General features: G+C 41.1%; 2 protein-coding genes across 2 annotated transcripts; both read left to right on the top strand.

The window, feature by feature from the left end:
• Positions 1-876: 876 nt before the first annotated feature.
• LOC103421288 (receptor-like serine/threonine-protein kinase At2g45590) lies at positions 877-3,667 on the top strand. Its single transcript, XM_008359315.4, has one exon. It carries the CDS (start codon positions 1,532-1,534, stop codon positions 3,551-3,553), a length of 2,022 nt encoding a protein of 673 aa, XP_008357537.3. The 5' UTR covers positions 877-1,531; the 3' UTR covers positions 3,554-3,667.
• Positions 3,668-5,916: 2,249 nt separating this feature from the next.
• On the top strand, positions 5,917-6,369 carry LOC103421289 (probable carboxylesterase 8). The gene has a single exon (XM_070812179.1). The coding sequence runs from the start codon at positions 5,917-5,919 to the stop codon at positions 6,367-6,369; it is 453 nt and encodes a 150-aa protein (XP_070668280.1).
• Positions 6,370-14,970: the final 8,601 nt, after the last annotated feature.

Genomic DNA, 14,970 nt, shown 5'->3' with positions numbered 1-14,970 from the left:
ATCATTTGGATTATTCTCTATATTTTTATATTTATTTTAACAAGTCTCACATTAGAGATATAACAAAAATAATAGACCGAGTCTTAAATGGGTAAGTTGTAGACAATTACGGATAATGATGGTACTTGGGTCATGTGGGGGCCTAAGAGTTTATCATAGAGTAGAATAAAAAGCTTAATTGCTTAGGAATGTAGACATTACATCTCTTTTTGATAAAATAAATGTTAATAATAATAGTTGGGTATCAAATACTCATCGGTCACGATACATTTTGACTATTTTATAACTCTTTGTTTGATGTAATGAATCGATAAAATATATAGATAAACCTCTTTCTACTCCTCAATTTTCTTATTATATATTTTCAATTTTGTAACTTGTGTTTAAACACTACTTAATAGTGATTTGGTAATGAGGTGCTTTTATAAAAAATGGGTATAAAAAAAAGTTGATCTAAAATAGGTGTATAGTAAACACTTAAAAACAGCTTGTTTTCACAGTTTTTGGTAAAAAAAAAACTGAAAACGTGAAACAACAAAAATAAGGTTATTCTCGCAGCACAGCAAAAACAATTTTTTTTTTTCAAAGCACAACATAAACAGTTTTTTTTTTTTTTAAAACACAGTAATACTAAATCAGCCTTTAAAACACACATTGAAATTTGAGTCTAACTTCTTTGTTTTCCAGCATTGACACCAATATTTGCATTAATCCATATTTTGACTTTTTAATTCTCGGCAATTTCAAATACCAAAAAAAATAAAAAAATAAAAAGGCGCCTTCTGTTTATAGCAGTGTAGCAGCTGCAGCCCTCAGAGAAGTATTTTATACAGAAAGTCTAAGCTATGAAAAGCCATCCAGGACCACCTGCGCGTTTTACCTGTCCTTCTGCTAAAATGCGCGCTCTGCGTACCTTTGGACAACAGACAAAAAGCAACAGCAGAGCAGATATACTTAAAAACTAAAATATAAAACTTCATATAAAAAATTAAAATATTGATCTCTAAATTTGTACACAGTAAATCATTTGAGTTATATCGTAAAATAAAATACCACTTTTATTAATTTTAAATTTAAAAATCAAAATATAAAGTTATGGGAATCCCGTAAATTGTTTTGACTGAAAATGCCAAATTAAAATAGCTTCAAGAGCAAAGCACACTTTCCGGACACGCGCCCCCTCCCCCGGTGCGTTAGATCCGTTCTCTTACAAGTGGACCCCCCACTCACGTGGCTGCCCAAAGGTGGCGCGTAACATCGTAGTCCCCAACCAGAAACTACGTTTACCTGGGACGGTTGGAAATAGAAATGACCGGCCAATAGGGAAGGAACACGTGTATAAGGATTAAGCTCACTGGACCTTCAGCTTATCTGGTCACAGCCGTATTGGTGGTAATTTCCTTGCCTTTCAGTGGACTATCCGATAATCCATATCCGTAGTTGGAAGTCCAATTTCCATATTACTCTCTCAAACAAAACTAACTGTTGTAACTATAATAAACGCCCCTCTTTTCCCTCCTATTTACCGACCATGCCATCCCGTCCTCCACCATCTTCGCCACCCAACCACCACCACCACCGCCGTATTCTCTTACCACTGATAACCGTATCCATAACGCTAACTCTCGTCTCCCTCGTCGTCTTCCTTGTCTTCCTCTACCGCAAGCTGTCCTACAACCGCACAACCCCATTCGATCACCACCACAGCAGCGCCACCGCCACGCCCACCGCCACACCCAGCAAGAAGAGGGACAACAACCGTCGGTTCTCGTACGCTCTACTCCGGCGAGCCACCGGTTCGTTCTCGGCGTCGAACCGGCTGGGCCATGGCGGATTCGGCTCGGTCTACAAAGCCTCACTCCCCTCCGGCCAATCCCTCGCCGTGAAGCTCATGAACTCCAATGGCTCTCTCCAAGGTGAGCGGGAGTTTCACAATGAGCTCTCCATAGCTCTGAACCTCACCAATCCTCATATTCTCTCTCTTCTCGGCTTCTCCACTGACCGCCGCGGCCGGAAGCTGCTGCTGGTGTATGAGCTCATGCCTAATAGAAGCCTCCAGGAGGCGCTGTTGGATCGGAAGTGCCCGGAGCTTATGGTTTGGAAGAAGAGGTTCAGTGTTGTGCTTGATGTGGCTCGTGGGCTCGAGTATTTGCACCATGTTTGTGACCCGCCGGTCATTCATGGCGATGTCAAGCCTAGCAATGTGCTGCTGGACTCGGATTTCAATGCAAAGATTGGGGATTTTGGGTTGGCGAGGTTGAAAACAGAGGCGGAAGAGCAGGGGGAGCACGGCGGAGTTGTGGCGGTGGAGGAAGGGCAAGAGGAGGAGGAGAAAGAGAGCGGGGGAAGGGAGAAGAGGGATGGGGATGATAATGGGTCGATTTTGGAAGAGGAGAGTGTGAGTGTTAGTGTGAGTTTGAGTGTTGTGACTGGCGGGCTTGAAGAGGGCCGGTCGCCGGAGTGTTCTCTGGTGAGGATTGGGGATTCCGACGCTGCAGCGACGTCGCCGGAAGGGGGTTTTGATAAGGTGAGTGTTGAGAGTGAGATGGATTTGGGTTTGGGGAAGAGGGTTAAAGGAAGTTCAGGGAGGGACTGGTGGTGGAAACAGGACAATGTAGGCGGATTGGGGTCTGAGTCCGGGAGAGTCAAGGACTATGTGATGGAATGGATTGGGAGTGAAATAAAAAAGGAGAGGCCAAAGAGCGAATGGGTTGCGTCACCGAGCACAAGTGGTGTCAATGCTGAGCCAAAGAAGAAGGGATTCGATTGGTGGATGTCATCGGATGAGGAGAGGGGTAAGAAGAAGAAGGAGAAGAATCGGAAGCCGAGGGAGTGGTGGAAGGAGGAGTTTTGTGACGAGCTCACCAAGAAAAAGAAGAAGAAGAAGAGGGCTTTCGATGCGGCTAGTGGTGGTGGAGAGTTGTGGTGGCAAAAGGATGAGGATTTGGAGCAAGAGAAGAAGAAGAGGAAGAGCAAGAGCAAGAGCAGCAGAGGGAGTATTGATTGGTGGTTGGATGGAATGGGTAGTGATGTTAGAAGTGGGAGGCGGAATAGTCAAGATTGGGGCACTACTTGCGGTGTTGATATACCAAAAAGTGGTGGTATTAGTAGCACACCAAGCATGAGAGGCACAGTTTGTTATGTTGCCCCTGAATATGGCGGTGGTGGGCAGCTCTCCGAGAAATGTGATGTCTATAGCTTTGGAGTCTTGGTTTTGGTCTTGATTTCTGGTAGGAGGCCGCTGCAAGTCACGGCCTCCCCAATGTCAGAATTCGAAAGGGCCAATCTGATTTCGTGGGCTAGGCAGCTTGGTCGAAATGGGAAGCTTTTGGATCTCGTAGACCAATCTATACACTCTTTAGATAAGGAAGAGGCATTGCTATGCATCACAATTGCATTGCTATGTCTGCAGAGAACACCGGGCAAGCGGCCAACCATGAGGGAGATTGTGGGGATGCTTCTGGGCCAATCAGAGCCGCCGCATTTGCCCTTCGAATTTTCACCTTCGCCGCCTTCCAATTTTCCGTTCAAGTCCCGGAAAAAGGCCCGGTGAGTTTATCCGATTTTGTTAACTGTAGAGTGTACTTTTGTAGGCCCTCTTTCTAATTATCTTGTTGTGTAAAAAATCCATGCTTAAAAGGAAAGAAAAGTTGCATGACTCTCATAACCTCAGCCCCTGTATTTTTACTCAGTTGTTTGGATGTCACTAAGTTTTGCCTGCACATAATTTCACTGAAAGCAACCCAACTGATTGTTTTGCTCCTTGAAGGTGTTGACATTTAGGAAATTTCATGATTGATAGTAAAAAGTAAGCAAATGGAAACGTTGCTTTTCTTACTTTTGCAATAGTTGTAGGCCATGATAGTCTGCAAAGTTCCTCCCGTCCTGGGACTCCAATGAGGAACTTGCTTTTTGCGACTTTTAGGACACCTTTATAGGGCCCTTGAAACATGATTCCTTTTGAGTTGTCTGCTAACTTTTGAAAAGAAGCAGAGCATTTTGTGCCAAATTAGCATAAATCTTGGTCCCATTTCAAACTCATCAGTTAACCACTATAGCTGTGTCACTTAATCTTGGGGTGGGTGAGTGTGTGTTTGGTGCAGGGGTTTGAGGCAGGGCAGGGGTAGGGGTAGGGTTTGGTTTTCGCTCGCTGTTTAGGTGCTTTTTAGATCATGGCACATTCTGTTTAAAAAGGTCGTACCCAGTGCACAAGGCTCCCGCTTTACGCAGGGTCTGGGAGAGGTGAATGTCGGCTAGCCTTACCCCCATTTTATGGAGAGGCTGCTCCCAAGTCTCGAACCTGAGACCTACCGCTCATGGGCGAAGGCACTTGCCATGGCACATTCTGTTTGGAAGAATTAAATTCTCTCTTACTGTTGTTAGTGTTGTATGAGAAGCCTAGTGCTTTTTGTGGTGGTGGAATGTACGAGAGAGACTTGCTTGTAGACTTGTGTTTCGGCTGTGCTTTGTACTATTTTGAGAAATGACGCAAGTGTTTTTTGGCCACCCCATCACTACTACACATTACGTGATCAAACTGCATTGCTCATAGGAATGAAGCAAGTGTTTTTTTTTTTGAGCTGAATAGGATGCTGGAAATCTTCAATTCCTAGACATCACACTAATTTTGTGGTTTCTAAATTTTGGATCCAATGAACTTTTTAAATTTCATTCTATCCTAATTTACCATGGTAAATCGCTCGAGAATGTCACCGGTGCCATTTGAATACGTATGAGTCATACGGTATGACATACGAACATTGTTTGAACTGGTACTTAGATCAGCAAAACCTTTTAAGTGCATTGTCTTTGTCACTTGTGAATAGAATGTGATTCCATTCTGTCATGACGGCTTGGTGAGGAATACAACCCAATTTTATGGCATCTCTGTGACTTGTAAAAGGGAAAATGAGAGTAAATTCAGATTCTACTGACTAGTGAAAACTTTCTTTCATATCCAGATTAGACAGTGAAAAAAAATGATCCTGGCTTATATATATTTTGTCAATTGCCTATGTTTTTGGCGAAAATTCTAGATTTTTTTACCCTTATGCGCCCCATTAGTTGCCGTTAGATTAGTTTGGTGTAATTGATTTAAGATTTAAACTAATTTAACGGCAATCAATGATGGAGTGAGCATCACTTTTACTTTACCGCCTTGGTCCAACATTTCTTAATGTTTTCTTATTGAGTTGGGTACCATAGATTGGGGAGGATGGAGGCCCAACTCTTTAAAGGAGAAACTGAGCTAGTTTAAGTCGGGCCCAGCAACGTGTAAATATTGCATGATCATTCATTTTCTTTCTGTAAAGTGCTTTTTTCATGCCACATGTGTTCTCCCGGCTTGGCGCCCTTCTCTTGGTAAGCTTGCCTTGTTTGAAATTTCATTATTTATTTGTTTGGGTTTTTAAAACTTGGGGATGGGAGAGTTTGAGTGAAAGATGGGTGAGAAGAGCGAAGGGATGAGGTTTGCAATGAGACATATTTATGGGTGCAATCCCAAACTAGCCTTAGCACTTACAATACCAAACTAGCCCTATCACTCATAACAGAGTGCGATCCCATATAAAAGTATCACTAATATTGAGTCTTACGCGGCAAAATCTCCAAGGAAAATGGCCTCTCCAAAAAGATATGTTTCCAAGAGATTGACTGAAAAGAAACCCTAGGAACAATCCCTGCAGCAGTCTTCCCGCTTCACCCCTTTCCCCACCGTCTCCCCAACTCCCACCCCCACCGAGTCCATTCCCGCCACCGCCGCCGAGTCAGACTCCAACTCTCCCCAACTCGTCCTCTCCAAGGACACTCCCTTAAACCCAGAAAACAAAACCTTCCTCAGGCTCTTCAAACCCCACCCTCCAAACCCCAACCTCCCTCTCATCATCTACTTCCACGGAGGTGGATGATCTCTTGCCGATGAAGATCCGAGGGCTGATACTAAACCAGCCTTTTTTCGGTGGGGTCCATAGGACTGAATCCGAGATGAGGTTGATCAACGATCGGACATTTTGCCAGCTGGTCGTTAACGACTTGATGTGGGCCACGGCTTTGCCAAAGGGAGTCGATCGGGATCACGAGTATTGTAATCCGACGGCGGGAGTTGGGGATGGGAGGATCGAACGGTTGCCGAGGCGTTTGGTTAGAGGGTACGGTGGGGACCCGCTGATGGATAGGCAGAAAGAGTTTGTGGCGTTACTTGAGTCACGTGGGGCGCACGTGGTGGCCAAGTTTGACGAGGAGGGGTTTCATGGCGTGGAGCTCTTCGACCCCAGCATGGCCCAAGTTCTGTACGACATTCTTAGGGATTTTATCGAGTCGTGCAGTACATACGACGGTGATAATGTTGTCGTTTCAAAATCGGCCACGTGAAGTAAGGCCAAGAAGCTGACATGGCTTGTTAGAAAACGCCATTTTGGTTGCTGTTACTTTTGCTTGCAAGGAGTTTTACTGTTTTAGCCACATTAAAGCACATCCAATGATTAAATTAAAATTATGGGTAATGCTACGAGATCATGTATGTAAATTATATTTTGTAAATTATATTATGTGCTAGTTGATAATTAGATTATTAATTAAGTATTAATTAACGTGTTTATTTTTTATTGATGACATATTACATAATTTACACATTACTTGGTACTCTTATCTTGCTTAAACTAGACATCAAACTAATTTTGTGGTTTCTAAATTTTGGATCTAAGGAACTTATTAATTTTCCACCTTATCCTAATTTATGGTAAATCGCTCGAGAATGCCACCGGTGCCATTCAAATGCGTATGACATACGAACATTTTTTGAACCGTTATTTAGATTAGCGAAACCTTTTAAGGCATTGTCTTTGTCACTTGTGAATAGAATGTGGTTCCATTCTGTAATGATACTATGATAGCATCGGTGAGGAATATAACTCAATTTTATGGCATCTCTATGACTTCGGGAAAATGGGAGTAATTTCAGATTCTACTGAGAAGCGAGAACCTTCTTTCGTACCCACGATTACAGTGTGGAAAAAAATGATCCAGGCTTATATTTATTTTGTCAATTGCCTATGCTTTTGGCAAAAGTTCTAAGATTTTTTACTGTTATACACTTTGTTTGTACGATACTTGACCAATCCCGAAACTACCAAGCATCGGTCAACTTTATACCTTTAAGGATCCACAGAGGGGTTCATGCTAAGGCACCCCAGTCGAAGCACAAGAGTTTTCCTCCAACCAGAAGGCCAATCATAACACGATACATGTCAACGTCAGAATAAAGCTCATAGAGTCTCACATCGACCGCAGACAAAAGCTGAAGACTCTCATCAACTATAAAAGAAGACCATTCTCCTACATGAATCCCTAATATCATTATTGTACTAAAACTAGTCATTAGAACTCACTAATGATGATTATGCTTCAATCTATGTATTTTTGTAAACTCTTCACTATTAATGAGAACTCATCTACTTCGTGGACGTAGCCAAACTTAGGGTGAACCACATACATCTTGTGTTTGCTTCCTTATCTCTATCTCTTTACATATTATCCTCACTAGGTGACCAAGCAACCGAGCGAAGGTCACAAACTTAACACTTTACGTTGTTCCAAAGTCTTCACTGATTTTATGCATCAACATTTGGCACCGTCTGTGGGAACAACACTTATTCCTACTATCCCCAGCTTTGTCAAGCTGGTTTCCATCGTTTGTACACTCTCCTTTGATTAGGCATCATTTTCCAACATGGGGAGTGAAGGGAGCCATAACACGCAGAATAACATCCTCTAGTTCCTAGTGTGAGGCGGCGAAGGAAGGAAAGAAAGAAGTTTACTCTTCAAGCCAGGGTCGAAGAGCTAGAGGCTTAGAACAACAAGATAGCGATCATAAATGAGATCTTCCAAGAACAATATAAAAGCTCTTCGAGATGCTCTACGAGGCTAAACAGACTCAGTCTTACGAGCTTATCACCCCTGTGATTGTGAATCACCACATGAGTACCCACTAACACGAGAGTTCACATATCTTCAACATGGGCGTTCTTAATGAGGAACGATCTTTTCGCCATAATGTCGATCAATACGAGACTTCTTTCAACCCAACTTCTTCATACTAAAGCAAAATATATGGAGGAAGACATCTTTTTACAAAAGAAAAAAAATGATCGAGAGCCGTTTACCTTGACTGTTGAGACTTCTTGAGATAGCGTCGAGAAAATTCTATCCATATAGGCTCAAAGATCAAAGACCCAAGGGTCATTGAAGGGCTAAGTCCTCTATTATAACATAGGCCAACCCCTAATCTAGGAAAGGAACGACAAGCCTTGCGGCAACAAAAGGGCGTATGAGACTCAGGGGACTTTCAATAAGCACATTAGAATAGCCAATATATTGAGTCCAAGGAAATGCCAGATGTCCTTGACTGATCTTCCCTACTTTCAAGAAATGATGGAAACCTACAAAAGAAATCATTAATGATGTCCGACTCCACTTAGGACCCCCTTATCTTGCAGCTCATTGAGGAAGTGAACAAGTTGAAGGCTGAACGTCACGCTAGGATACCTGACTGGAATCAGCCAAGGCTAAGCCATCTGATAAAAATGATCCTTTGCACTTTTCTACGAGGAGAAATAAAATAGAAGCTTGGCTTGCAATCTTATTCAGAGAGAGAAAATCCAATTGAACATATCCACCTCTTTGAATCCACCATAACATATCGAAGATATAGTGATGAGGAACGATATCTCATTTTTCCCTCCATTCTCTCTGGTGGAACTCTTAATTGGTATTGTGGTCTTCAACCTGATACGATAGATTCTTTTGCTGAGCTAAGGAGACTCTTTGTGGCTCAACATATCTTCCAAGCTGATCGTTTACACTTTGCTAATGAGTTATACACTATTCGTAAAAAATCAAACAAGTCATTGCGAGAATATGTCGGTCGCTTTAACCACGAGTACTGTCGTTGTGCTGAGGCAGATGACAAAACAACATTCAGGGCCTTCACAGTAGGCATGCGTGAATTCTACTTCAATTAGATGATCAATGCTAACACTTGGAAGACTTACTTTGAGGTGATGACGCAAGCTTACAATCATGCATTTGCTGAGGCAAGGACATACCAAGGGAACCCTCATAAGGTAAACCCCTATCAACAAGTAGGGAGTAAATGTCAAGTTCTACCAAGTGAGAAGGTTTTGGCCATCCAAACACTCATTGCATCCCCTCCTGCCCCACTTAGCAACCTGCCAGGTGACCAGGCTTATTTGCCTTTTGGCAAAAGGAAGAATTTTTACTCTCAACAAGCTTATTACAACAAGAGGAATAAAGGTTCGTTTCAAGACAATCAGGGGTGAACGTACCTTCAACTGTTATGACCATGGGGTCAAACATCGTTTTTTCAAAGTGGAGGACTGGATACTGAAGAAAATGCTATTATAGAAAGGCATACGCATAACAAATGTTTCAACCTTCAACCGTTTGACATCCTTTGTAACACAAGCCATTTGGAAAATATTTAATGAAGAGGCAATTCAGACAACTTCGTCTAAGTCTTTTGCATTCCTAACACTGGACACTAGGTCTAACTCTAACCTACCTCTATACTTTAACTTAAAGCATCAACATACGTACTTCAACACCAAGTAAGTGAAACTAAGTGGTATAACCAACACGGTTCACATATCCAAACAATGGATTCCTTCATGCACAGCAAAACATTCATAAACAACATGCATGTCATGAACATCACTCATGTCATAAGTATTACTTATGTCAATCAACATAAACTTCATACCCTCCAAAACATTCATACATAATTACGAAAGGGTGTTAACATACACTTTTTTTCTTTTGGCACGTGCTACAATGTACCTTGGTAACTCGCCGTTCTTTCCACCAACCAGGTGATGAAGCACTCATCTTTGTTTCACCAACCAGGTGATGAAGAGTACAACCAATACTCTAAGAAACAATTTTAAGTTTTGGCAACTTGCCACTCTTCTTACCAACCAGATGATGAAGGAACTCACCTTCATATCACCAACCAGGTGATGAAGGGCACAACCAGTACTCTAATAAACAATATTGAGATTCAGCAACTTGCCACTCTTCTTACCAACTAGGTGATCAAGGAACTCACCTTCTTATCACCAACCAAGTGGTGGAAGATACAACTAGTACTTTATTAAACATTTTTGCCTCAACAACTCACCACTCTTCTCACCAACCAAGTGATGAAAGAACTTACCTTCTTTTCATCAACTAGGGAAGAATAGTACAACATGCACCTGTGGATTCTTAACATTCATAAGCAGTTGAAAAATTTCAAGCCTTAGAATTCGGAAAAGGCATATACAAACTCAACAAAGCCTTCCACATTCTTGCTCAAGAGTGTGGAGGAAAAATCGTATTATATGGTTCAACAACCCTTCAACAACTACAACATGTAGATTGTCTTCTACACTCTTGCTCAAGAGTTTGGAAGCAAAATCGTCTTATATGGTTGTTTGGACCCGATTTTGCATTTTCGGCCCAAGCAATTGTGGTCGTCGGATGACTATGAAAATTAAGAGATTTTTCTTGGCATTACTATTGATTTTAATCATAATAATTATCTTGAAAATATCATTAAAGCTTACAGAGTTATGCGTGGGATCCTTTTGCAGATAATCAAAGGTTTTATCGGGTTGTGGAGAAATTAAAAGAGATTGCATAGCTGGCTACTTGCCAACCCCTTACAATCAACACGGCAGTAAGAAGAGTTATGTGAGGGCTTTCCGTGTAGCTTTAGGATTCTATCCTAATCAAAATGTATCTAGTCAGTTGCATGGATTCCATATTTGAATGGGTTTGCATCCAGAACCACGTGGAACAATGGTACAAGGATGCAACTTTGGATGATTAGCATATGAATATGCCATTTTTGTCCGTTTGAAACATTAAGATGGTGATGTACAATGAAGATTAAAAGGTCCAATGCATCTCAATGATTAACATTACGATATCACCAAAATTCAAAGGATAATGCGTGGTAGTTCATGATTATTATTTCACAAGGTATGGTTTGCAGAGAACTCTGTAACTTGGTTATCTGGTCATCGTGAAAGTTCACCCTTATAAATATAGGACAATCTGCAATGAGGACAACTCATCCAATTCAACACACAATTGCCCTACGTAAACCTCTCAAACACCTTGAGATTTTTATTTTTTATTTTTTTTTCGCCAACACATCTCCAGTTTGGATAAACAACATTGTGAAGGCAACCGGTGACAACTTCAGTTTGGATAAACAACATTGGAGTTGTAGAATCAAATGACCAAGGAGCACATTCAGTTTGGATAAACAACACTGCTTCAAGACCGACTAGTTATTTATCCAAGTCTCGGTCAACAAGGATTTTCGAGTTCTTGTTGGTAGAGGTCATCTCATCAGCCTTCTTGCTCAAGAGTGTAGAAGCAAAATCAATTTATGGAGTCTTATAAAATGCTTCTCACATTTTGAAGGGTAGAGCTTCCCACACCCTTGAAGGGAGGAGCTTCCCACACTTTAAGGGAAGGAAGCTTTCCACACTTTGAAGGGAGGAAGCTTCCCACACCTTTGAAGGGAGGGAGCTTCCCATACTTCGAAGGAAAGGAAGTTTCCCACACGTCGAAGGGAGGAAGGTTCCCACAACTTTGAAGGGTAGAGCTTACCACACTTTGAAGGGAGGGAGCTTCCCACACCCTTGAAAGGAGAGAGCTTTTCACACCTAAGGGAAATAGCTACCCACACCCTTGAAGGGAGATAGCTACCTACACCCTTGAAGGGAAAGAGCTACCCACATCCAAGGGAGAGAGCTTCCCACACCCTTAAAGGGAAAAAGCCTTCACACACTTTGAGGGAAGAAGCCTCCCACACCTTGAAGGGAGGAAGCTTCACACTTTGCCTAACTACAAAAAATTCAAAAAGCCTTCCACACTTTTGCTCAAGAGTGTGGAAGCAAAATTTATTTATGTGGTTCAAAAAAGCTTCAACCAAAATCTTCAACCGAAAGCTTCAACAAAAAATTCAAAAAGCCTTCCACACTTTTGCTAAAGAATGTGGAAGCAAAATCTTTTTATGTGGTTAAAAAAAGCTTTAACCAAAAAGTTTCACCTACAAAGCCTCAACCAAAAAGTTTCACCTACAAAGCTTCAACCAAAAAGCTTCACCTACAAAGCTTCAACCAAAAGGCTTCACCTATAGAGCTTCAACCAAAAAAATTCACCTACAAAGCTTCACCCACAAAGTTCAACCAAAAAGCTTCACCTACAAAGTTTCAACCACTTAATCTATGTGCCCAAAGGAAAAAGCTTCACCTACAAAGTTTCAACAAAAAAGTTTCACCTACAAAGCTTCAACCACTCAAGCTATGTGCCCAAAGGCAAAAACTTCAACCATTCAAGGTATGTACACAAAGGAAAAGGTTTCAACCACATTTTCTTTTCTCACCAAAAGAAAGAAGGAATTGGGCTTAAGAAAAAATATATATACTTGAGCTAAGTTCATAAAAAAAAAAATGAGGATAGAATTTTTGAAGTCTTTTTTCTAATGACTCAAGAATATCAAGCCACCTCCTTCGATTATCCTCTTCACTTGGATACTTGGGGGACTCCCACTATATGCTACTACACTTCGGTACTCAGAAGTTTCGTGATTACTTAGTGACTTGGATTTTTCAAGTCCCCAACCAAAAAGCTTTCCTCACACGAGAACTTAGGGGACCACTGTTTGTACCATACTTGACCAATCCCGAAATTACCAAGCATCGATCTACTTCATAGTTTCAAGGATCCACTGAGGCACCCCGGCCGAAGCACAAGAGTTTCCCTCCAACCAGGAGGTCAATCACAGCATGACACATGTCAACATCAGAATAAAGCTCATCGAGTCCCACATCGACTGCGGACAAAAGTTGAAGACTCTCCTGAACTATAAAAGAAAACAATTCTCCTACAATGAATCTCTAATGTCAATATTGTACTTAAACTAGTCGTTAGAGCTCACTAATGATGATTATGCTTGAACATATGTATTTGTGTAAACCCTTCACTATTAATGAGAACTCCTCTACTTCATGGATGTAGTCAAATTTATGGTGAACCACGTACATCTTGTGTTTGCTTCCCTTTCGCTATCTCTTTACATATTATCCTTACTAGGTGACCGGAGCAACTGAGCGAAGGTCACAAACTTGACACTTTACATTGTTCCAAAGTCATCACTGATTTTGTGCATCAACACACTTCATGGATTGCCGTTAGATTAGTTTGTTTTAATTGATTTGGGACATGAATCTTGAAATTTAAACTAATCTAACAGCAAAATGGAGTGAGCATAACCCTTACTTTAGAGGTGTGAGTAAAAATACACTATGGGTCTTTTTAACATTAGATCCTAAGCATTGGATCTTTAAGTATTGATCTTTGACCAATAATTTAATTACACAAAAATCTTGGTGTATAACATATACGAAAATCTCTGTTTTGGGGGCCTTTTTTGTTTTTATAAGTACAACAATATATTTTACACTATGGTAGGGAGGAGATTGGCTAAGCCACGTAATGGGTAACATAATTTGGTATCGAATTTGTCATTTACGAGGTTCGAACGTAAGACCTTTCACTTACAAATGAAGAGAAATACCATTAGACCTTAATACTGAATGATCCCTATTTTGGGGGACTTAAATAGTAATGATGTTGTAAGATGTTTTAAGCTTCCTTCGTTATTAGACGTATGGTTGGTGGTTGGCATCTTTGGGTTTCATCACCTTGGTCCAACACATCTTAATGTTTTCTTATTGAGTTGGGGTACCATAGACTGGGGAGGATGGAGGCCCAATTCTTTAAAGGAGAAATTATGCTAGTTTAATTCGGGCCTAGCAACGAGTAAATATCGCATAATCATTCATTTTCTTTCTATAAAGTGCTTTCAATCCTCAGTTACATTCTCATTTTAACAGTCTAACTTTTTTTCATGCCACATGTATTCCGCTAACGTGCAAAATTAAAATTATAATTACGTTTTGGTTGACAAACTATAATTTTCATTATAGTAACAAAGGAAGAAACATAGTGTTTTTTTTTTCAAAAAAATACTGTTTGCAAGCCTTTTCCCCTTGGACAAATAACGTTGGGAAGGAGAGAAGGATTCGAGAGATTGAGATCGATCTCCCTTCCCCTGTTTCAAGATCAGATCGAGAGTTCCAACAGAACGAGCATTCGCTTTACTTCTTCTTCCCTCTTCAAGCTGTCGAATATAGATAGGAGATCCACTTCAAGGTAGTAAAGGAAAGTGCATAGGTAGGGGATAGGCATTCAAATCATTATCTTCAAATAGCGTAGCGTATATAAGAGAAATAGTGGCCCGTGCATCTTTTCTTCAGAAAATTGTTGAGTACAACCAGTTCCAAAAAGATCAAATATAAGAGCATGCCTAGCATTTGTAGGGAGGTATGATCTCGTATATAAGTATCACTAATATTGAGTCCCACACTAGTGACAAAATCTGCAAGGAAATTGGTCTCTCCAAAGATATGTTTCCAAGAGATTGATTGAAAAGAAACCCTGATAACAAACCTTTGCAATAGTCTTTTCACCAACTATAGACCCATCAGAGTTAACTTTTAAGAAGCTTGACCTCGGTGGACTTCATTTGATGTGGGACTGAGTCGATTGTGCATATGGTCTAATATCCTAGTGGCTAGGGTGTAGGGTTTACGCCTATGTTTTATGGGTTCAAAATTCTGCTCTTCTTATGTGTTGACCCTAAAAACTACCAAGCCTACGTGGCGCGCAGGCCGAGTAACTAATGAGCTAATTACGTCTTTCAGTTATGTGCGGGGCATGCCAACTCGACGACCGAGCTCGACCGGAGAGTAAAATATGCTGATGTTAAATTGAGAGCACTCCTGACTTCTCGATCTTGCGATTGCAGTCGAGAAAGGAACACGTCTCGGCCTTTGA

The sequence above is a fragment of the Malus domestica genome, chromosome 02 (genome assembly GCF_042453785.1).
Source record: "Malus domestica chromosome 02, GDT2T_hap1".
In the NCBI taxonomy this organism is placed as follows: Eukaryota; Viridiplantae; Streptophyta; class Magnoliopsida; order Rosales; family Rosaceae; genus Malus; species Malus domestica.
The sequence above is the reverse complement of the archived record's forward strand: the minus strand, read 5'-3'. Positions and strand labels throughout refer to the sequence as shown.